The sequence below is a fragment of the Capricornis sumatraensis genome, chromosome 9, assembly GCF_032405125.1.
Source record: "Capricornis sumatraensis isolate serow.1 chromosome 9, serow.2, whole genome shotgun sequence".
In the NCBI taxonomy this organism is placed as follows: Eukaryota; Metazoa; Chordata; class Mammalia; order Artiodactyla; family Bovidae; genus Capricornis; species Capricornis sumatraensis.
Genome location: NC_091077.1, coordinates 97,329,442 through 97,353,142, shown reverse-complemented (window position 1 = coordinate 97,353,142; position 23,701 = coordinate 97,329,442). Strand labels below are relative to the sequence as shown.

At 34.6% G+C, this 23,701-nt stretch overlaps 1 protein-coding gene across 1 annotated transcript in view; it reads left to right on the top strand.

Annotated features, from left to right (window-relative positions):
* The window catches only part of CHD1 (chromodomain helicase DNA binding protein 1), a 70,439-nt gene that overhangs the window by 10,622 nt on the left and 36,116 nt on the right, over positions 1-23,701 (top strand). The window contains exons 2-14 of the mRNA XM_068981129.1: positions 12,003-12,204; positions 13,190-13,297; positions 14,289-14,353; positions 16,244-16,393; positions 16,531-16,805; positions 17,714-17,939; positions 18,107-18,207; positions 18,413-18,591; positions 19,461-19,588; positions 20,467-20,683; positions 21,356-21,445; positions 22,322-22,512; positions 23,187-23,375. Coding sequence (XP_068837230.1) covers positions 12,003-12,204; positions 13,190-13,297; positions 14,289-14,353; positions 16,244-16,393; positions 16,531-16,805; positions 17,714-17,939; positions 18,107-18,207; positions 18,413-18,591; positions 19,461-19,588; positions 20,467-20,683; positions 21,356-21,445; positions 22,322-22,512; positions 23,187-23,375 — 2,121 coding nt within the window. The remainder of the gene's footprint in view (positions 1-12,002; positions 12,205-13,189; positions 13,298-14,288; positions 14,354-16,243; positions 16,394-16,530; positions 16,806-17,713; positions 17,940-18,106; positions 18,208-18,412; positions 18,592-19,460; positions 19,589-20,466; positions 20,684-21,355; positions 21,446-22,321; positions 22,513-23,186; positions 23,376-23,701) is intronic.

Here is a 23,701-nt window from a genome sequence, read left to right as displayed (position 1 = left end):
AGTTTTACTTTTCCCATGGCATTTTGTCCTTACTAGAAACTCTTGCTCAATACTTGTTAGTTGAAGAGATGAACAAATGAATTCAAATTATCTGTGTACAGATCTTATATCAAAAAAGTTTTTTGCAAAAACATCATTATAGCAAATCAGAACCAATTAAACTGATATATACTAGAATCTTCAGAGCCCAGGGTCTCAAAAAGAGTTACCTTTTTTTTCAATAATTAAACTATTATCAAGTGACTAAGCTCTACCCCTTGACATTATTCAGGTGCTCTGGCTAGTGGGACAGCTTTGTTAATATGTAACATACAGCTTATCTTGACCCAATGATTGCCAGCAAGAAGATAGATGGGAGTGGGGAGGATATAAAGCAAGCCAGTTAATGCTTAAGGCTAAGGTGTAGAAATTTCACATCACTTCTAGCTGTAATAATCCCTTGGCCAAAACCTGTTCACATGGCCACACCTAGCTGAAAGACATAATGGGAAATCTTTAGCTGGATGGACATGTGCCATTTTACACTGCAGTGCAAGTTATGTAATACCAAAGGGCGAGCACAGTGGATGCTAGGTAAGTGAGAGGGGCAAGCAGACAGCATACATATGGCACACAAAGGATTTTTATTTTAAAACAATTTGTATCCTAAGAATTTAGTGGCTCTCATTTTTCTGAATTTTCTTTCAATTCTTCATAATATTAGTATTTATTTCTTCAGTTAGCCTTCTCTGAACCTCAGCTTTGTTATTTGACAAGGAAAGGATGAGACAAGAACCCAGTGTTTGGTACATAGCACCAGTTAGTAATGACCATGTCTCCCCCCCCTTTTTTTTGTTAAAAAAAAACTGTTTGTTTTGAAAATGTTAATATTTCATTCATAGACAGTTTATATGTTTATACCTATAATTATGACAATCCAGAGAATACTTGAAACAAATTTTGAAGTAATGATTCTGACCTTGAACTCCAAAAAAAATCATTTTTTAAATTCTAAAATAGCTATTAATATTGAGCTTCTGGAGAAGGCAATGGCAGCCCAGTCAGGTACTCTTGCCTGGGAAATCCCATGGACAGAGGAGCCTGGTAGGCTGCAGTCCATGGGATCAGTAAGAGTCAGACACGACTGAGTTCACTTTCACTTTTCACTTTCATGCATTGGAGAAGGAAATGGCAACCCACTCCAGTGTTCTTGCCTGGAGAATCCCAGTAATGAGGGAGCCTGGTGGGCTGCTGTCTATGGGGTCGCACAGAGTCCCACACGACTGAAGCGACTTAGCAGCAGCAGCAGCATTGAGCTCCTAGTATAGGTCAGATATTATGCTTTACATTTTTTAAAGATCTTCACAGTAATCCTTAAGTATGTTTATTATTTCTGTGTGGTAGAAACTTAAGGCTTATCTAATGGGTGGTGTTGTTCAGTCGCTAAGTAGTGTCTCATTCTTTGCACCCCATGAACTGTGGCACGCCAGGCCTCCGTATCCTTCACTGTCTCCCTAAGTTTGCTCAAACTCATGTCCATTGAGTCAGTGATGCCATCCAACCATCTCATCCTCTATCGCCCCCTTCTCCTCCTGCCCTCAGTTTTTCCCAGCAGAAAAATACGGGTGTACATATATAAATATAATGAGACAGAAGGGCTAGGAGGCCAGAAGAAAATAAGTCGAATTTCAGAATACTGTCAAGTTAGTCTTGAATTTCCTCACAAATGTCTGTCAAAAAATTCTTTCAAAAACTCTCTCAAAGATGTCCTTTTGAATGTTTTTGATGTTAAGCAGTAGTTAGGGTGGGCGGCAGAAAGGCATAAAGTGAAAATTTAGTGCAGGATGCTTGTTCTTTGGAATAGTAAATACAGTTTTTTGATTGTAAATACAGTTCTTTTTATTGTAATTTAATACATAAATTATTACTGTAAATGTCAGGCACACAATCCTCTATTACAAGACGTAAATAAATGGATGCATTCTTAAACTGAAACCGTTGATCCTAAGACTTTGATACAGGTAGTCTAACTTACATAGGATGTTTAAATACAGTCTTTTTTCTTCTTCATTAGTGCTACTGTTTTTGTTTGTTATGAACGTTTATTTGTTTGATCTTTCCTTGCGGTACAGGGCCTCTTACCGTGGGGCGTGGGCTCTGGAGCACACAGGCCCAGTGATAGTGGGGTGTGGGCTTAGTCATTCTGCAGCACGTGGGGTCTTCGTTCCCTGACCAGGGGTTGATCCCGTGCCCCCTGCATTGATGGCATTGAGTCTTAACCACTGGACCACCAGGGAAGTTCCAGCTTTACTTTTGATTTTTCTATCTTTTCCAGGATTTAACAGGGCTATTTCTTCTGTTGGTGATCTGGTGATAGGAAAGCAGCTGTCTACTGCTGCCCCTTTCTTAGAAGGTCATTATTTTACTCATTCTTCCGTTATGTTCCATTACAGGCCAGTTTCCAATATCTGTGATAAAAAAGCTTATTTTTCTTCGTAACACAAAAGAATCTTTGTTTATTCACTTGAGAATACATCATTCTTAAGTACCCAGTATAGGTGTTAGTGTTTTCTTTAGTTCACAGGAGTGATTAATAAGAGTATAAAGTTGAATATAAAGAAAAGGAGGTATTGCTATTCTGCACAGGCGGGGCCGAGCTAACATGGACTTGCACTTCAAAGCACTTCTACCCACACATGAAAATGCTAAATAATACAGGGCAAAGAGGGGAAAAGTATATGTGCTGCTGAACTTTAGAGAAAGCTTTGATATGCCAGGCACAGAAGGGGACTCAGCAGTGAATTCTGAGCAGATGTGGCAACACAGGATATTTGGAAGGATACAGACTCTCCAGACAGAATGCTGGGGTTGGGATCAGAACTTAGTATTTGACTACAGAATTAAGTCTCCTTATTGCTGGGTCCTTAGAAGGGTTGTCTCCTCTAAAGATGGTCTATAAAAACTGTGTGCCTTCAAGGACATTTTGTTCTTGTGAGGATAAAATGGATTTCAGTACCAAAATATTTTGAAAGCTATAAAAAGGTGTTAAAAATTTTGTCTTAATTGGAGCATAAATGAGAAACAGCCAAAGGGCCAACAGATAACATAAATGTATGAAGCTGTCCAGGTATAAGACATTCGTTTAGGGGAGGCAGCTGGCCAAATTGGAGGTGAAATCCTTCATCAAAAGGAACCAGTGCTACTTAGATATAGACGATTGTGACCATGTGGGAAGTGGACCGAGTGTTTTCAGATCATCTGATTCTTAAAAAAAAGCTGCTTCTTAAAATTATTTTCCCCCAAACACTTCCAATTAGATGACTTGGAGGAAGAAAAAACCCAAAAGAGATAAGTAGAGACAGAGAAATCAGAAGTAAGAACAAGAAAGTTTCTATGGAAGACTTAGACTTATGCTATTTTTGAAGAAGAAATAATGAGAAGGTGGTATTAACCATTTATTAATTCACAAATATATTTTCAGAGTACATGTCAGGTAGAGTGCCAGAAGGTAGGGATACAGTTGTTAGTATAAATCGCGGTGCTCATACTAGCTTATGTTCAGCGTGCTCTCAGTGCCAGGTACCATGCTGGGTGTCTAATGCAGTCCTGCGGGGAGAGGTCTCGAACTAGGGACGAAAGTGGGATGGGGATTAACAAGTTTCCCAGGTAGGGAGAACTGCTTTATACCAGGCCTATGAGGTGAGAAGGCGTGGCACAGTCAAAGACTGAAGGAAATTAGTGAGCCTAGGTTGCAGAATGAAGTGAAGTGAAGTGAAATCACTCAGTCCTGTCTGACTCTTTACGACCCCATGGACTGTAGCCTACCAGGCTCCTCCATCCATGGGATTGATTCTCCAGGCAAGAGTACTGGAGTGGGTTGCCATTTCCTTCTCCAGGGGATCTTCCCAACCGAGGGATCGAACCCAGGTCTCCCACATTCCAGGCAGACGCTTTAACCTCTGAGCCACCAGAGAGATGTTTAAGATAAATTGGAAAGGTAGGCAGAGGTCAGATTTTAATCATTTTATCCCAAGAACAAAGGTGAGCCATTAAAACCTCTTAAGGTGTGACCAAAGCCTCTGAGATGGGACCAAAGCATGCCTAATTGTAAAGTCAGAGAGGGATGTTCATTTTGATGTTTGTTAGTTTGAAAAACATTTCTTAAAGCTAATCTATAGATACAGAATCATAACATTTGAGTTATGTGGAACTCATGAGTAAGTACACTGTAGATGGTAGTGCTATAAAGCTCCTAAAAATTTAACTTGAAAAAACAATTTAAAAATGGATTTAATGTCTTACTGAACAGAGTACTAATTTTTTGTGGTCACTCAAGTCATTAAAAACACTGATTTTCCACAACCTTGGGAATATTGGAAAAGAATGTTGGCTTTTATACTAAAAGAATCTGTGCAGATGTGAATTTTGAGCACTTTCCCTCCTGTCAGACAGCTGGAAGTGTTGGAGGCAAAAAAGGGCCAAGGAAAGGGAGCATCTTCTAGCTGAGTCAGCCTGCTTGAGTAGCCTTCTGGGAAGTACAACCCAGCATTTCTGCTTATATCTCATTTGTTGAAACTTTTAGCTAATAGCCATACTGTGCTGCAAGGAGCTTGTGCTATACACTTTTTATACTGGGTGGACCTTAACCTTGAGATTTCTGTTACTAAGGAAAAGAAGACATGCTGAGTTAGGCAGTTAGCAGTTTCTGAGGCAGCTGTTGTAGGCAGTTGGTTTTTAATCTCCCCTCCTTGGTATTTTTACCTTTTTGTATCTGTTAAGGAAAAGCTTTAGGTAGTTTTTATATTTTTACCTGTACAGCTTAGCCGCTTTATTGACTGAATTTTTGATACTTTTATTTTCCATGCCACTGAATGTTTACTTGCTTGCCTGTTTCATATGCATTTGACTTCTGCAGCTCTTTTATATATATAAAAGAGCCAAGGAATTCCCTTATATAAACCCCATATAGTAATTAAATCCAGGAAAATTTATGTTAATATACTTTAATGATTAATCTGTATTCCAGTTTTGTCAATCATCCCAATCATCTTTCAGTACAGGGTTCTGTCTAAAATTGGATTTGGTTGTTATGTCTCTTTAATCTCCTTTAATCTGAAACAGTTCTTTGTCTTTCTTGACATAAGCATTTTGAAGGCTACATATAAGGCTAGTTATTTTATAGAATATATTTCACAATTTAGATTTTACTTATTTACTTATGATTTGATCCAAGTTACGCATTCCCTACACTTGGATCCCCTACCTTGAGCCTCCCTACACTTGCATCCCCTGGCTGGAGGGCTGTGTGAGTGACAATACATCTTTCACAAGGTATCAAATCTGGAGGCTCATGATGTCTGTCTGTCCCTATTGATAATACTAGTGTTGATCACCAGGAAAGGGTAGTATCTTTTTTTTTCCCCTCTGTAGTTTCTAATTTATCCATTAATATATCTAATAAGCAATTTGTAAGAAGATACTTTGAAACTGTGTAAATATCTCATCAAAGCCTCCTCCTCTCCTCCCCCAACATTTAGCATCTTCGCTGGTTTTTGCCCAATCAGTATTTGCTATGATAATTGCAACATCGTAACTTTCCAGCACTACAGCCCTGTCCACATTACCAGCTGGCATTCAGAATTCTATCAGCCCTCCCCTGCCATCTGTCTTTCTCCCTGACTACCTGTCCTCAGCAGGGACTTGAGGATTCTTTTTTTATTTACTAGGTAATTATCTTTTACTATTTGTTTTGATGCCCAAATCAGATTTAGCCGGTGGAAGCCCTTCAGGTTGGCTCCTATATCCTGTTTTTTTTGTTCTGTTTGTATTTAGTATTTTGCTTTTTGGCACAGCAAGCTATTTAGTTTCATCTGGTACCTTCCCTGTCCCAGCCTTAGAATCTGCCATTTCCTAAAGGGCACCTAGTTTACTAAAGTGGATTTGTATTTTGGAATCAAGATCTGGGTGCTAGCTGATTATAAATTTAAAACTTCAAAGTGGTATGTTTACATTGGGTGATAAGTAGCAAATAAAGTACACTCATAAAGGCAAAATGATACATAGGGGTTTTTTAAATATCATTGTGGTATCAAAGATTGGTTCATCTTTGAGGGACAGGTTGAAACTGTGCTGTTATCTACAAAACTTCAAAGTGGTATGTTTACATTGGGTGATAAGTAGCGAATAAGGTACACTCATTAAGGCAAAATGATACATAGGGGTTTTTAAAATATTGTGGTATCAAAGATTGGTTCATCTTTGAGGGACAGGTTGAAACTGTGCTGTTATCTACAAAATGGAGAATATGCAGTTGCATAACGGAGAACGGACTATATCTACTGTACACTGTTGTGCAGTGATCTCCAGGATACAATGTATATACAATATGGCATCAATTATTTAAGATTATAAATATGTTCATAATCATTTATGAAAGGGGAATTTAAAAATACTCTTTATAATTTACTTATATTGAGAAAGGAAAAATAAAAAATAATTACTGTAGTGGGAGGAAGGTCATGATGTAGAGAAGACAAAAGATAAAAGCTAGATTTTGGATTTTAACTTTTGTACCTTTCAAAAGGTACAAAATGTATGTAAGTAAGTAAGCAATGTAAGTAAAAAAGCAATAAATAAAGAAATAAATAAAGAATGTAAGTAAATAAATAAATCAAAGTGAGTAAAAGTATTTCCTAAAAATGAAGTAAAAGCAAATAACCCTAATTAAACAAAATTAGTGACCATACAGAAAAAAACAATTTTAGTTGTCTTCAAAGCAATAGTTTGATAGTAAGGGTGAGTATTCTTGAAGGCCAAGAATTGTGAAGAAATGTTAACTTTTAGTAATCATATAAGAATATTACTGTTTTGAAACTGTTATGTGTATTCTAAGATAAAGCAAATAAATGATCTTACTAGTGTCATTTGGAATGAAGAAACTCAACCCAAGTGATAGTATAAATAGAAAAATCAAAGAAAAAACCTACAAATTTAAATTGAAAATATTGGTATTAATCCTTAATACATTGTCTCTAAAGAAGGCTTCCCTGGTGGCTCAGAGGTTAAAGCGTCTGCTTCCAATGCGGGAGACCTGGGTTCGATCCCTGGGTCGGGAAGATCCCCTGGAGAAGGAAATGGCAATCCACTCCAGTATTCTTGCCTGGAGAATCCCATGGACGGAGAAGCCTAGTAGGTTACAGTCCATGGGGTCGCAAAGAGTCGGATACGACTGAGCGACTTCACCTTACCTTAACTCATCTTATTTAAAAAAATCTTAAAAGCAATAACCAATCCACTCAGGTTGGAATTTAATTTCCAACATAAACAGAAGCAAGGCTTTTTGATGAAATGCCTGAGTTACAATTTGAGGCAAGAAATACACAAGATGAGCCTGGTTCATCTTGTCAGACCAGAAAGAGAGGAAGCTGTCAAAGACAACTTGAGGTCTTGTGAAAAGGATTCAGGAAGTAATAAAGGGTTTCCTGTTTGCTAAAGAGGGGACAGTTTGAGTATTAATGATGATAATGGATTGCTAAAACTCATCAAATAATTTCAATCCTTGAGTTCATAGTGAGATTTAGAACATTACTGGTCTTCTTATCTTGAAAGGATGCTAGCAATTTAGCTTATTTTGAAAGCTGAAAAAGAAGGAAAATAAATGAAAATGCCTTTCCTGTATGAACTGTACCTGAAAGTTAACAAATATAATGAGGGAAAATTTCTCATTATAGAAGTATTCCACCTGTTAGTGGAGAAATGATATAATGGGTAAGTAAAGAATGACAGTATCACCATTTTACTGCCTTTAAATAAATAGTGGATGAGGTTGTGTAGGGCTTATGAGGAACTATGTAATGAAGGGATAAGGCTGAAAATAACATGAGCACACACATCAAACAACCTCACACAAAAAGAGACAACCAAACATTGTTTTTTTCTACTAGAGGTCCACAGCAACTTTTCAAACATGTTCTTGCCAAGGAAAACTGAATTAAGTCTGAGCCTCTAGGTCTGACAATTTATAAGAAACACAAGGGACAGAAAAATATGTCACATAATACCACAGAAGTGCAGTTAGTAAAATCTGGAAAGCAGGAAGTGTCTGCAGGAAAAACTGCCTAATTTATTCCACAAAATAAACTGCAGGGGAAAAAATAATAATTTCATACTTAACATTAAGAAAATAAGTGATTTTTAAAAAAATATGGTACTAGTTTTGTAGAGGTTTAAAAATAGTGGAGTTTTTGTTTGTTTTTACGTATAAGTTAAAGTATTTATGGATGAAATTTCAATATGTTTGACATTGTGGAAAGCTGGATTATTTGAAACAAAATTGTTATGAGTTGATAATTGTGAAGCTGGTTGATAGATAAATGGTTATTTGATTGTTCTTGTTTATATTTGAAATTGAGCATAAAAACAATCTTGAAAAGAAACTTTAATTTGAATTGCTGTTTTATCTTTTAAATGTATTTTTTAATTTAATTTACCCCAAGAAAACTCTTTTATCCAAGTACCCATATAATGAGTTTTCTTTTGTAAATTGAGAACAATAAGGGAAAGAATTAAGTATTTTTAATAATATGCCTTATACTATTGGGCTATTAAGATTTAATATAATTCATAAGGATAACTTGCAAGTGGTATACAGATACTTGTATTATATTTAAAAATCACTGGTATAGGTTACTACCTAAATAAATTGGAGCTGAGAAATATTTTTATAGTCCAACTCTATTTGTGAATTTTATATAAGATACTATATCCGTAAGCATCTTTGATTTGTTTGCTTATGTATATATCCATCCACTCACCAAACATATATTGAGTCCTTCATTTAGTGCTCAGCATACAAAGAACAAGTAAAACTTCCAGCACTCTAGGAACATACAGTAGAATACCAAGAAATAAAACAGAAACTACAGCAAATATTACATTATATGCTTATAGCTAACATAGTAATAGGTACAGGATATTGTGGGAATACTGAAGTAAGTATTCCTGCTTTAATGTTTTTGTGTGTGTGTGTGTGTGTGTGCGCACGCACTAGTTGCTCAGTCATGTTCAACTTGGTCACCCCATGGACTGTAGCCCACCAGGCTCCTCTGTCCATGGGATTCTCCAGGCCAAGAATACTGGAGGGGGTTGCCATTTCCTTCTCCAAGGCATCTTCCTGACTCAGGGACCGAACCCTGGTCTCCTCCATTGCAGGCAGATGCTTTACCATCTGAGCTACTAGGGAAGCCTTCTAGGGAAGCTGTAATGTTGGGTTGATTTAATCTTGGAGTCAGGAGAGATTTGTCAGAGAAGTAGCCATAAAGTGAGGCTCAAGTAGAAATTATATAGTGAAAAAATTTTTAAAAAGGAAGTAATTGTGCAAAAGCAGAAAGTGGAAAGAGAAACTCACGTTCTGAGAATTACAAGTAGTATGCCATCACTAAAACTAAGGGTTTAGATGGGAAACTGGCTGGAGATAGGTTGGTGGAGACAGATTCCTGCACCTCATAGATGTTTGACTTTTGTTACAGAACCACTGAAGACCTACCCAGTTAGCCAGGTTTGATTTTTATTTTGGAAAGAGCATATGCAACAGTGGGTTGAAATAGAACTACTTCATTACGGAGAGGCTTTTTACCTGTTTTTCCTCAGAATTTTACGTCCCACTGTTCCCCCATCCCCCAAACCTGTATCTATTTATCTCTCAAGTATTAGAATTTCCTTTTAAAATGTGTAAAACATTTGCATGGTTCAGAAATTGACAATTCATTTCAATCCTTGTTCCTTCTGCTTTGTTTTTTCCCCTCTCTTTGTAGGTAACCATTTTTGACTTAATTGCCTTATACACCATTATTGCTTTTGAAAAAAGCAGAAGCAAATATGTGTAAACATTTCTCCCTTCATACCCAAAGGAAGCATACTATAAATGCAGTTTTGCTATCTTGCCTTTTTTTTTTTACATAACTATCTCATTCTACGGAAGTATATAAGGCATTCCTTACTAATTCTGTGTGTATTCTTAGTCCTGCTATGAACAATTTAAGTGAAAAAAATACTTCATGCTTTTAATATCTAAGGTGAAGACATTCTGATAATAAGCCTATATGCCTTTAGAGTAGTGTAGGCTTAGGCTGTTTGCTTTTTTCATCAGCCAGAACTGCTTTCACCTAAGGAGTATGAAAGGAAGATTCCTGCATTCGCTTAAGAATATTGGTATATTAACAAGGGATCTTGATACATTTAGAAGGAATTTTGACCAGCTATTTTCTCAAGATATACTTAAGAATATAGGCCCATGATAGCTCCCAGATTCAATTATCTATCCATTTACTTTTCAGGTATTTACTGAGCGTCCACCTGTGTAAGATACTCTGGGGGAAAAAAACAGAACCTTCAAGAAGCTTATAAGCAATTAAAATGATACCCCTTCTACTTAATTCTTCTTTCTAAAGGATTAGTTCATCTTCACTTTCTTCTAAATGTTCTCCAATTACTATGCCTGACTTGTTTATGTTCTTCATACCCCCTGGTTGAATTATTTTAAATATAGCCCAGAGAGGTATTTATTGGTTGACATGACTGTCTCTCCATACTAGGTTAGAAGTTATTATAATGGTAAGGGCGTTTTGTCTTATCTCAGTCTTCCCAGTGCCTAACAAATGATAGTTTTTGCTAAAGTAATACATGAAAAGTGTTGCTTAACTAGTGGGTTAAAGGAAAAATGAAATTGTGTGTCAGGAAAAATATCTTCTCTGATATTCTTACTGAAATTTCAAGGGCCCAAATAGAAGGCAGAATGGTCACTTTTGTTTTTTAACTAAAAGGCACTATGCTATTCTTGAACCATGTGTCTGGAGGTTAGAAACTGGCAGAAACGCTCTTGATAGAGCCTTTAAGATGTAACTTTTTATTTACGCTATGAAGAAAGACATATTCCAGTAGATTCCCAAATTTTAAAAGTAGGTGTTTGTTTGTTCACATTGTAAGCAAAACTTTTAGAATCAAATGTCTTCTTGAAAATTTTATGTCTGTTTCCATGTAGAAACTATTAACGCCTTGCTCTCAAAAATTACTTTTAGGAAGGGGTCTGTTCGATCTTGTAGTTTTTGTAGAGTAATACCTCCATCTAGTGGTGTTTGTGAAAACTACAGCAAGAGAATAAGAAGCTTGAGTTTTGCTCTGTGTGTGTGACATTACCTGTTGTTTATCATAAAGTCAGTTAAAATTACATCAAAGCTGAGTCTGCCACGTATTTAAAAAATTTAATGCCCTGGTTTTGAGCAATTCAGATGTAAACACCAGTTAACAAATGGCCTTTCGGATAATATTGATTGACACAATCAATTACGTATAGACTATTTCTAGACTCCTTTGGACTGGAAATAAGTACTGGAAAGTGTGTGTGTGTGTGTATGTATACAGAGGCTAGGAAAGATTGTGAGAATTTACTATTTCAGACATATGAGTGAACCATAAAAAATTGAACAATTTTCTCAGAGAAGAAATTAGTAATCTTATTTTTTAGTAAATTGTACTTTATCATAGCTTAGTTGTAATAAGTTACATTCCTCTGAGATGTTAGAACATAGATGTGGACTTGAAAACAAGTTGAAACTCAATTTAATTCATTTTCTGCCTTTTACTAAATGAGAATTTTTATCACATTTTTCTTCACACAATTTCTTCTTTATGTTTACTATATCAGATAACCTTTTAAGAATAGGGACTGTGTCTTAAACATTTTGTTATTCTAAGTTTCTAGCTCAGGATTCTGTACTTGGTAGGTTTTGTTCATTACCCTTAGAGGAAGATTGCGATATAATTGCTTATGTTTTAGCCCAGGCTACTAAATTTATCAAGTCAGTTATTGTTGTAGGTTAACATTAATTCGTTTTTCTGTTTGTTTGGCTATACAAGGTTGACATACTAAACAAACAAGGCTTAATGATGTGGAGCTTTTTGCTGAGTTAAGAAAAGCTAAATTTTGAATTAATTTTGTTTGAAATCTATTTATTTTTAAATTGTAGCCAGTCGGATGATGATTCTGGGTCAGCTTCCGGCTCTGGATCTGGTTCGAGTTCTGGAAGCAGTAGTGACGGAAGCAGTAGCCAGTCAGGTAGCAGCGACTCAGACTCTGGATCCGAATCGGGCAGTCAGTCGGAGTCTGAGTCAGACAATTCCCAAGAAAATAAAGTTCAAGCAAAACCACCGAAAGTTGATGGAGCTGAGGTAATGAATAACGTATTCAATGACAGGTAGATTTCCTGTATTATTTTCGGAAAATGTATAGCATTGGTTTAGAGCATTCTTGATCTAGCTTTTAGGAAATGTTGTTTTTAAGTATTAAAATGCACTTTAAATTGTTCTTGAACTTGGTGTCACTTGTGGACTAAGTCTATAACTATTGATGTATAAGATAAGTATAAAAGGAACACACATGAAACTTTCTCTTTTTGAAGCAGAAATTGTTGCATAAATACTCAGTGTCTCATGGATAAAAATGTAAGGCTTTTGAGGTCTTTTTGTTAATTTTACAGTGTTATCTCTACTTTCAAGATGTTCAAAGGATATAATGTATTGCCAATAGGAGTATTTAATAGAATTCTGCTTCCTTGAAGATACGTGGTAGAATATGCCAAGGGCCATTCTTTTTAAAGAAAGCAATTATAAAATTTAGTAAAACTTGTCTATACATCAGAATGGTGTACAGAGTGTTACTTAGAGTACCAGTCAAGATAAGATGCTTGGGCCAGAATATACACATAGTTTCCTTCATGCAGGAAGTTTTGCTACCAGAAACAAAAAAGTCTGTTGAACTAAAACTGTGCTTAGTTAATTTGCATTCTGACTCATGCTCCTCGTCTTCACCTCACACCAATTAAAAAGATAGGTAGCCACACTTGGAATAGCACTGGTGGCATATATTATCCTGTTGTTTTTGACAATAGTCCTAACACCAAAGAATATATTGATTAAGGCTGTCTTATCTGTGAAACTCAACACACCATAAATTATTTATATACATCTAAAGCTCAGCATTTATCTTAATTATATTGCAGCAATATTGTTTTACATCTGTGTGAGTAAGGAAAATAGTCTTACTATTATTTATTATTTGGAGGCAGTGAAAATGTTGATACTGGTTTTCAATAGATTATCCTTTTTCTAGTTTTCTCAAAACTTTGTTCTTCACTTGTGTATATCTCTATTACAGTTCTGGAAATCTAGCCCTAGTATTTTGGCCGTTCAGAGATCTGCAATGCTTAAGAAGCAGCAGCAGCAGCAGCAACGTCAAGCTTCATCTAATAGTGGATCAGAGGAGGTGACTCTTCATTGTGAAAGCTATTATTTGAAAAGTAGACTTGATGTCTAATTATTTAACTGGGGGCTATTTATGAAATTATGAGAAACAGTAAGGGTATTAGAAGGATAGGAAAATAGCTACATTTAAATGTGCATCAGTAGTCTTGAAATGTAGACATACTTTTATTGTAAGCAGTGTAGTTCCTGTGTGTACACATGAGCAGGCATGTGTGTATGTTTGCGCAAAAACATTCAGGAAGAACTATAGGTTTCCCCACCTATCCGAAAATGGAGTATCCTTTTTCCTGAGCCAAGTGGTATAGAAAAGCAAAGAGGCTATTCCCTTAGGCCACATCTTGGTGTAATTGTCATGGGAAAAGTGAGGAAAGCACAGATGCTCACAGGCACAGTTCAGAATCCTGGCAGCTCAGTGCTGAGGATGGTCCCAGGGGAGGAGCTTGAAGGTGCCGCTCCGCATGCTTGCCACCTCAGTAACAGCTTGCTGCGTAACAAATGCTGAGTGCTCAGAGCTGGGTTTTGTAAAAGTGAAAATTCTCTTCAGATTTGTTTTAGTTAGTGAAAAAAGTTACTGGTGTAGGTTCTTTTGTAAAAGTTTAGTGATATAAATTGAACTTTCAAAGATTGGGGGGGTATCTGTATATCAAAAACTGCCTATTGAAGAAAAGTACTAAATGAGAATTTGACATACCAACAGTTAGGATTCCTTTTTGGGGTCTTACTAGGCAACAGTAGTAGTATCCAGAAATGGTAGATTATAAGATTTTATACAAAATGCTGACATTGTAATGTTTACTTAATTGCACTGGCTGTTACATATTTACAGTAAAAATGTTGTTACTTTATATGCTAATTTATGGTATAAATGTAACATGGAAAAACTTTACAGTTTTATTAGTAAAGTGAATGTTTAATAGTATGACAAGGAAAAATGTTACTATAGTTGAATTCTGATCATTAACAGCCTTAACTTTTTATATTTTTCTGTACAGGATTCCTCTAGCAGTGAAGATTCTGATGACTCATCCAGTGAGGTCAAAAGGAAAAAGCATAAAGAGTATGTGCCATTTTGTTCAACTGATTACTTTTATATCAAGAAAATCCTAATGATTTATATTTCTTCATTTATGACCAATTGTTGCCAGAAGTGAACTTCCTGGTTCATGGCATTTTATTAGGTTAATTTAAACCGTTAATTCTTTCATGTTTCTGTGACATCATGGGTTTTTTTCTTGTGCCACTTATCTCCTATAACACCTCTCCCATATATTTTTTAAACTTCAAAGATCTTCTTAGTCATAATATCAGATCTTAATAACTTGAAAAACTTTGTTGGGACCAAAGATGATGGATTTCAGATAGTTCTGATGTTAATAGCTATCCTTAATTTGTCTGCACATGAAATTTACTTCCTCTTTAGAACTCATTTAGCAACTCACTGTAATTTCCCAAAGATCTTGACCCAGGAAGTGTTAAAAAATACTTCAGGTCTCAGTTCTGATATTTTAGATGGTCTGAGTTGTTTTTTCTCTCATTTCTTCAAAAACATTGTTCCATTGTCTTGTCTCTCTGTCTTGGATATTCTGCACTTTCACACTGGTACATCCAGCTTTGGATTTGTTATTTATTTATCCCACTTTATGCACTTTATTTTATGCATCTTTAATGTGAAGATTCATGAGTTTTACTAATTTCTAAAAATCCAATCATTGCATCTCTTGGCATTTTCTCTTTTTCATTCTATCAGTTTCTGTTACTATAGTTAACAGATATATATTTTATCTGTCTTGGATCATACCTGTTATATATCTGTTGGATCATCCTTCCGGTCCTCCATGAGTCTTACTTTACCATGTGTTTTATCCTTTTATTGCTGTGCTATATTCTGGTTGATTTCTTTAGATCTGTCTTTTGTTATACTAAGTGTGTTTTCAGCTACTGTGTCTTATCAGCTGTTCAACTTTTCCACTGAAATAGTAATTTCTAAACTTAAGCAAAGAATATTTTTAAAATATGAGTAATTTAGGATGATGGATAGATTTTGTTGGATATAAAAATCATTATAATACTTACTATAAAAATATAAAATGGAGATTTTTTTCATGGATCCTGACTATTGCTATGTCTAACGTACAAACTCTGGAAAAAAATCTCAAGATAAAAAATTAGCTTCTCCCATTATGTTTTTTTTTAATACCATAAACCAGATTTTATCATGTGGCTTGCTTATGCAACGCTTAACATGACATAGTTGTAATTGGTATAAGCTGTGCAGAGCACTGGAGTAGAAATAGTGCCTTTGATACAGAACGTAGTGTATATGTAAGAACTTAATGTATATCTTTCATTTAAAGTTAATACTATAGTAGAATATTAACAGTGAATCCAACATTTTTTTATTTCCATGTTATTTGAAATTAATTAGACTAAAAATAGTAATAAGAGTTAAGGTAGTTATTGAATGTTGGTTAAGATGGAATGTTATTATTTTTTCTTCAATTTTTTGATACCTTATTTAAGTTTCTTAATGTATAATATTTTAAAAACCATTTTTTAAAGGGTATGTTTTTAAAAATCACAATCTCCACAAAACTACAATGAAAGGAATTACTATAGAATCTATTTTGAAATGGCAAGTATAATTAGACAGAATTTTCAAAATTAAGCACTGTGACTCTAAATTAGCATACTGTGTTTTCACCTAAACTCCACTTACTTACGTTACATTTTGAGGTATGATTAAATGATTAACAAAATCTTCTGGAGCTGGAGAAATCTATGAAGAACATTTTCCAGCATTTTCTTATTCTACAGATATTTGAGTATTTTTATGAATGAAAATGATATTTTTTATATTAGCTGAAATGTAATTTAGCTTGATTATTTTTATATTTTGTCAGACAAAATTTGCTATATATCTATAAGTAAATATATATTTTATATACAGTGAAGATTGGCAGATGTCTGGATCGGGGTCACCCTCTCAGTCTGGTTCGGATTCGGAATCTGAAGAAGAAAGAGATAAAAGCAGTTGTGATGAAACAGAATCAGATTATGAGCCAAAAAATAAAGTTAAAAGTAGAAAACCTCAAAATCGGTATGTATAGTATGTTCTTGGTTTGATTCTGAAAATTGTTGGTTACAGAAGGTATTCGTTCTTTTTCTTAGAGTTTCTCAAGGCTTGTTTTATGCCAGTATTTCTGTAAAATACCTCTTTCCTTTACTTTTCCCTAGATCTAAGTCAAAAAATGGAAAAAAGATTATTGGACAAAAAAAGAGACAGATTGATTCATCTGAGGAGGAGGAGGAGGATGAAGAAGAATATGATAATGATAAAAGAAGCTCTCGTCGCCAAGCAACTGTCAATGTTAGCTATAAGGAAGATGAAGAAATGAAAACAGATTCTGATGACCTCCTGGAAGTCTGTGGAGAGGATGTACCTCAACCTGAGGAAGAGGAATTTGAAACAATAGAACGGTTTATGGATTGTCGGATTGGAAGAAAAGGAGGTATTTAAAGAAAAAGAAACCTTCATTTTTGGTTTTGTTTTTCAGTAATTTTACTAGAGTGACTTTTTTCCTGAAGACACTTTTCAACTTTGAAAGCTGAGGGTGGAGTTTTTACTTTTATACTTATTTGCTGTAAAATAGACCTTGCTTCTGGAGAAGGGAATGGCAACCCATTCCAGTATTCTTGCCTGGAGAATCCCATGGGCAGAGGTCCCTAGCAGGCTACAGTTCATGGGGTTGCACAGTCACACACGACTGAGCGACCAACACATAAGACACACACATACACACACACACACTCCCTGCTTGGGGTTTCCCTGGTGGCTCAGTGGTAAAGAATCTATTTTGAACACTTCATCATACTTGTCCTACCTCTGGTAAGTTTGAATCTGATCTCTCAGTCAGTGAATTCCCCCCTCCCTCTTTCCTTTTTCCATATATGTGTGAACATACAGTTTATCTTTCTCTTGACTTATTTTACTTAATATGATGCTACTGAGGTCCATCCATGTTGTTACAGATAGCAGCTTTCCTCCTTTTTATGGCCAAATAGTATTCCATTGTATATGTACATACAGTGTTTTTTTAATCCAGTCATCTGTTGGTGGACGATTAGGGTCTTTCCATGTATTATCTGTTATAAGTGATGTACCGGTGAACATGGGAGTGTGAAATCGCTTCTACATAGTGATTTCAAGCATGTAGTTTTTAAAGATGATTTTTAGTTAATCTTTGTATTCTAGAATTCAGTTTCTTCAATGAATGTGTAATATAGTTTCCTATAAACTCATACCCTGTTTGTTACATATTTAAAAGAGCATATATTTTTCTGTGTATATTCTTGAAATTTTGAATTGAAATACTTCAATAATAGAATCACATGGAAGTATTGTACTTTTTTTTTTCAGCTACTGGTGCTACTACAACCATCTATGCAGTTGAAGCAGATGGTGACCCGAATGCAGGATTTGAAAAAAACAAGGAACCAGGAGAGATCCAGTATTTAATTAAATGGAAAGGATGGTCACATATCCACAATACTTGGGAGACAGAGGAAACCCTTAAGCAGCAAAATGTTAGAGGAATGAAAAAATTAGATAATTATAAGAAAAAAGATCAGGAAACAAAAAGATGGTATGTTTTATGTTGGAGTTAAAAATTAGTGATGCTTAAATTCATTTGTTTCAGCTTCTTCATTATTCAAACTGATTCACATTTGAGTGACAAAATGGGAGATTTTGTGCTACAGATGGGATTTAGGGGAGATTTTTAACTTTGTTCTTGGGTTAATAATCTTTCAGGTTGAAAAATGCTTCTCCAGAAGATGTGGAATATTATAATTGCCAGCAAGAACTTACAGATGATCTCCATAAGCAGTATCAAATAGTGGAACGAATAATTGGTTAGTAATAAATGATTCTAATTAAACATTTATTTTTCCATGCTTGAAGTCATCTGAAAACTTAAAAGTTTTGCTTGCATATCAAATACAGTAGCTTGCTCTTATAATAGTGAAACCAGATGGCTTATTTTTACTTGTATAGTTTTTACCAAGAATTATTCCTTGGATAAAATTCAGTGTAAAATATATCTGATTTATCTCACAGCTCATTCCAATCAGAAGTCAGCTGCTGGCTATCCTGATTATTATTGCAAATGGCAGGGTCTTCCATACTCAGAGTGCAGCTGGGAAGATGGCGCTCTAATTTCCAAAAAGTTTCAAGCATGCATAGATGAGTATTTCAGCAGGAATCAATCAAAAACCACTCCTTTTAAAGACTGCAAAGTGAGTATTGTTTGCCATTTTAAATTATTGAAACTGTATTTATGCATCATAAATATTACAAGCCCACATAGAGAGTTGGATCCTGATTTCATACAGGCTACAGGAGAGAACTATTTGGATGGTAGGTCCTACAGGAAATGATATTCCTGTAATTGCTGTGCCATTTTAGATGTGGCACTGTCTTCTAGCCTTGGTGACTGAAACTTGTGTCAGAAAGATAATAAATTGGTTGGTGGCAGTTGTGGGGACTCGGTCAGGGAGGTCAAAAAGGGAAAATTTCTTGGAAATTAGATGTATATGCTTGATTTAAAAGGTAGTGAATATTATCATTGATGATAGGAAAGGAAGAGAGGGATGTCCCCATAAGAAAGTGTCAAGGACTGCCTTGCCTAATACTTAAAAGTTACTACTGGTGATAGTTTGGGGTCTGTGTACTACTAGAATTTGTTTTCTTATTATAAGATTTAATTAAATTCATAAGGGTAATTTAGAAATGAGAAATCAAATGAAAAGTTAAACCAGTTTTATGTTTTATTTCTAGGTCAGGGCTGGAACTGTGGTTAAAGGAATGAATTTAACATAGCTTTTACTTGTGAAACATGTGAGATCCAAGTATTTCAGCAAGAACTCACTTTCATTTCAGCAATGACCTCTGTCATTTTTTGTTCTGAAAAGAGACCAGAATATTTCACTGTACATTGTTATAGAAAACAGACTTCTTTCAGTCCTCATGTATATTTTGTCACGGAATTTCTGAGCATGATGATTTGAGATGAAATTTTAAAATTTATGGTAAAAGCTGAGATCTTCATCTTTTAATATGATTTCTTATGTTTAATAATTCATGTTAATATTTTTTTCTACAAAAGGTATTAAAACAAAGGCCAAGATTTGTAGCCCTAAAGAAGCAGCCATCCTATATTGGAGGACATGAAGGATTAGAATTAAGAGATTATCAACTGAATGGTTTAAATTGGCTTGCTCACTCTTGGTGCAAGTATGTATATTTTGAATTGTTTATTTAAAAGAATAAAATTTTTACAAATGTGGGGTTTGGAAAAGATTCCCACCAGCATAAAGGATAAGACAAGACCCTCTGGTATTTATATATAGGTCTTTGAATTTCCTATTATATAAACAGTTGTTTAGTTGCTCAGTCGTGTCTAATTCTTTGACCCCATGGACTATATAGCCTGCCAGGCTCCTCTGTCCATGAGATATCCCAGGCAAGAACACTGGGGTGGGTTGCCATTTGCTTCTCCAGGGGATCGTCTCTGCCCAGGGATCAAACCTGTCTCTACTACTGTCTTGGCAAGTGGGTTCTTTAGCATTGAGCCACCAGGGAAGCCCTATATAGACAGTACTTCTTATATTAAGAAGAAAAAGAACTTTTTGATTGTTGCAATATTTAAATATGTTTTAATTGAAATCAGAATATGTATACATTGTTTCACAGTGTCCTGGACTGTCTCTCTTCCAGTTATTTCTAATAGCCAGTTTGGCTTCTGTTTTTTTCTTCCTCTCTCCTGTGTCTCCTACTCTCTTTTTGGCAGTGTTGGTGACTAGGGTGCAGTTTTTTTGTTTTTTAAACTTTAACATAGCTGTAGTTTTATCTGGACTCTACCACTTGTAGATGGATTGTATCCTTATCTCCATAACTGACTGTAAATCTGATAATTTTTAAGCTGCTTTTATGTTCTAAAATCATAAACTCTCTCTTATACTATTATAGTTAATAAAAATGCATATTGTAAATAATACCTATCAGATTAATCTGATTTAACTTCATATAAATTTTTACATGGATTATATATAAAGGTTACTTATAAATTTGAGTCTTTATTGCATACATGATTTTTGTTTTTCATTTTGCAGAGGTAATAGTTGCATACTTGCTGATGAAATGGGCCTTGGAAAAACAATACAGACGATCTCATTTCTGAACTATTTGTTTCATGAACACCAATTATATGGACCTTTTCTGTTAGTAGTACCACTGTCCACTCTCACTTCCTGGCAAAGGGAGATTCAGACATGGGCTTCTCAAATGAATGCTGTGGTTTATTTAGGTGACATCAACAGCAGAAACATGGTAAGTGGTTTCACCACAAATTTAGAAATTTAGACAAACTCATCTTTGAGGACAAGTCTTTGATTGGTCTTTATAAAGTCTTAGTTTCCAGCATTAAACTTGCTACACAGTAAGATTCATCACATGTTTGATTGGCTTAATAAAAATTAATTTTTGTTTTAGTGTTGTTATATATATTTTTCCTGCCTTATTATAAGTTTCAAATAAACATGAAAGCCTACAAAAGAATGTAATAAAATCTCTGTCCTATGTCCAACTGCACAGTTTTAACTCTTACCTGTTTTGTTTCATCTGTCCCTCTACATGATACTTTCCTCCCAATTATTATTGTCAAGCAAACCCCAGACATATTTTATCTAGAAAAAAGAAATCACTTTTGTTTGGTCAAATGAGAAGTTCCTTCAGTGAAAAGCATATATTAAAAATTTGGCTGTTAAAAAAATGTGGCTATTTTTTTTTTTACAGAAGATTTTGATATGCTGGAGTATTTATGTTTTACTTATAAGTAAGATCAGTGTAGCTTATACTGTATAAAGAGTTGTTAAAGTTTTTATGCATAAACATATAGACACATTTTTTGTATTTTGAATGGATTTTACTTCAGATACTCAAGTAAAATTATACTTCTGAAAAAATGTTTGTTTTAAAATTGTCTTTGAAATTTCTTGATAGATAAGAACTCATGAATGGATGCATCCCCAGACCAAACGGTTAAAATTTAATATACTGTTAACAACTTATGAAATCTTGCTGAAGGATAAGGTATGTATTAATCTGTTTTTCTGTTTGGTGTATATCAGTTTTTCCTTTATATTGTGGATAGGATGAAAAGATAAACGTAAATCAGTGGTCACCAGATTCAAAGTCTGTGGGTCAAGTCTGGCTTCTCTTGTTTGTTTATTTTTTTATGATCCTTGAAGTAAGGTTGATTTTTACATTTTTAAGTGTTGTAAATACAAACCAAAGGATATGAAACCAGCTTGGTATAGTGTCTGTTGATTTGTAAGGTCTCTAACGAGGAGGACGGATCACACTACCACTGAGTAAATGCTTTATAGCTATTATCTTCTTTAATTCTTCATAATTACTTTATAATACACTTCTGTCCCTTTTGTGAAGAAAAGTCAGGTCTCAAAGAGGTTGATGAACTTGCCTCAAGTCATGCAACTTTTAAGTAGCAGAATCAGGCCTGTCTCCATAAGTCAGAGACCTTTGTGTATATATTGTAAATAAATAATTCATAAAAATCATAGCAGTAAATTGTAACTACACTTGGAGTTAGACACTATTCCAAATTTATTTTCTCCAAATTAACATTAATGAGGTTTCTACTGGACTTAGTCTGTAAACATTGTGAAATTTTTTAATGACACTGTAGTTTTTATATTCAGTATGTAAGCTAGTAAAAACTTTCACTTGATGATTATACTGTTTTTCTAATGGCTGAGTTAGTCATGGAAGGAAGTTTGTTTTTCATTCTGAGTTACTTGATATGAAGATTCCAATAAGTTTTAGAATAGTACATAATTTTTATTTGAAATACTGGACATAGGTTTATTTTTAAATTTGCCTTATTTTAATGATTTGAATTCCATTTTTCTCTTGAAATATTAACTACATTCTTCTGTTCATTTTAAGGCATTCCTTGGAGGTCTGAATTGGGCATTTATAGGTGTGGACGAAGCACATCGATTAAAGAATGATGACTCTCTTCTGTATAAAACTTTAATAGATTTTAAGTCCAATCACCGTCTCCTTATCACTGGAACTCCTCTGCAAAACTCCCTCAAAGAGCTCTGGTCTTTGCTACATTTCATTATGCCAGAAAAGTAAGATAAATTAAGATACAATTTTAATGTTGGTTTCATTTGCTAAGTTTAGCAGGAAAGTAATTAGTGTAGATAATAAGGTCAGAAGGAGGTTTTATTGTCTCAAACATTAGATCAGAGATTATTAAGAAAAAGAAATGGGTTGAAATAATGTTTTTATTTAATTTTGTAAATAAATAAGCTTGAGCCATGGAGAATAAATTATAACAGTTGCTTTTGCCTGTTGTTCAGAATATCCATTTCTTAAAAATGGAAATAGTATCATTCTTAAGCAGTAGTAATAACAATAACAAGGTATTGTTAGAAAATTCCATTTTCTAATAATTTTAGGAAAAGCAGACTAAAATAAGTTGTCCAAGGTCATATACATATTTTCTTTCAATAGATGTATAACTTTCTTTGAGAAATAGTTTAGTGATAATTACTCCCATACTTGAAAATATTTCATCTTTATTTAACTCAAGGAAAGTAAACAATTTTTCATAAAATAGCTTATATTTTACATATGTAGATATATAATAGATTTCTTGGAAGGATAGTTATTAGAAGTGATTAATTTTAACTAATTTTTCCCCCCTAAAAATCTGTATTTTGTTTATATCTGATTATCCTGTAAAATATCAAATGCAGTTTGACTTCTTTTACTGATTATTCCATTTGCTTAACTTTTTAAGGTTTTCTTCCTGGGAAGATTTTGAAGAAGAACATGGCAAAGGCAGAGAATATGGTTATGCAAGCCTCCACAAGGAGCTTGAGCCATTTCTGTTGCGGAGGGTTAAGAAAGATGTGGAAAAATCTCTTCCTGCCAAGGTTGAACAGATTTTAAGAATGGAAATGAGTGCTTTACAGAAACAATATTACAAGTAAGCTGTAAACAGAGCACATGTTCTGAGGTGCCCCCTAGCCCCGATTGAGTCTTAGAGAGCAGTTATAATTCTTGAATTTTAAAATAGGTTTATTGTATGGCATAGTGAGGCAGAGAGAGATTCAATGGCATGTCTAAGATCACGGGTGATATAAGACTAATTCATCTTATAGCACATCATTAATTGTGTTTCTTTATTTTGTACTATGTTACATTATAGAAGGTTTCTTTTTAAGTTTTAGGATTGCCATGATACCAAGGTATTATGTAATTCTGATAATTATGTTATTGACAGGTGGAAGTGGAACCAGAGAAACAAACTTA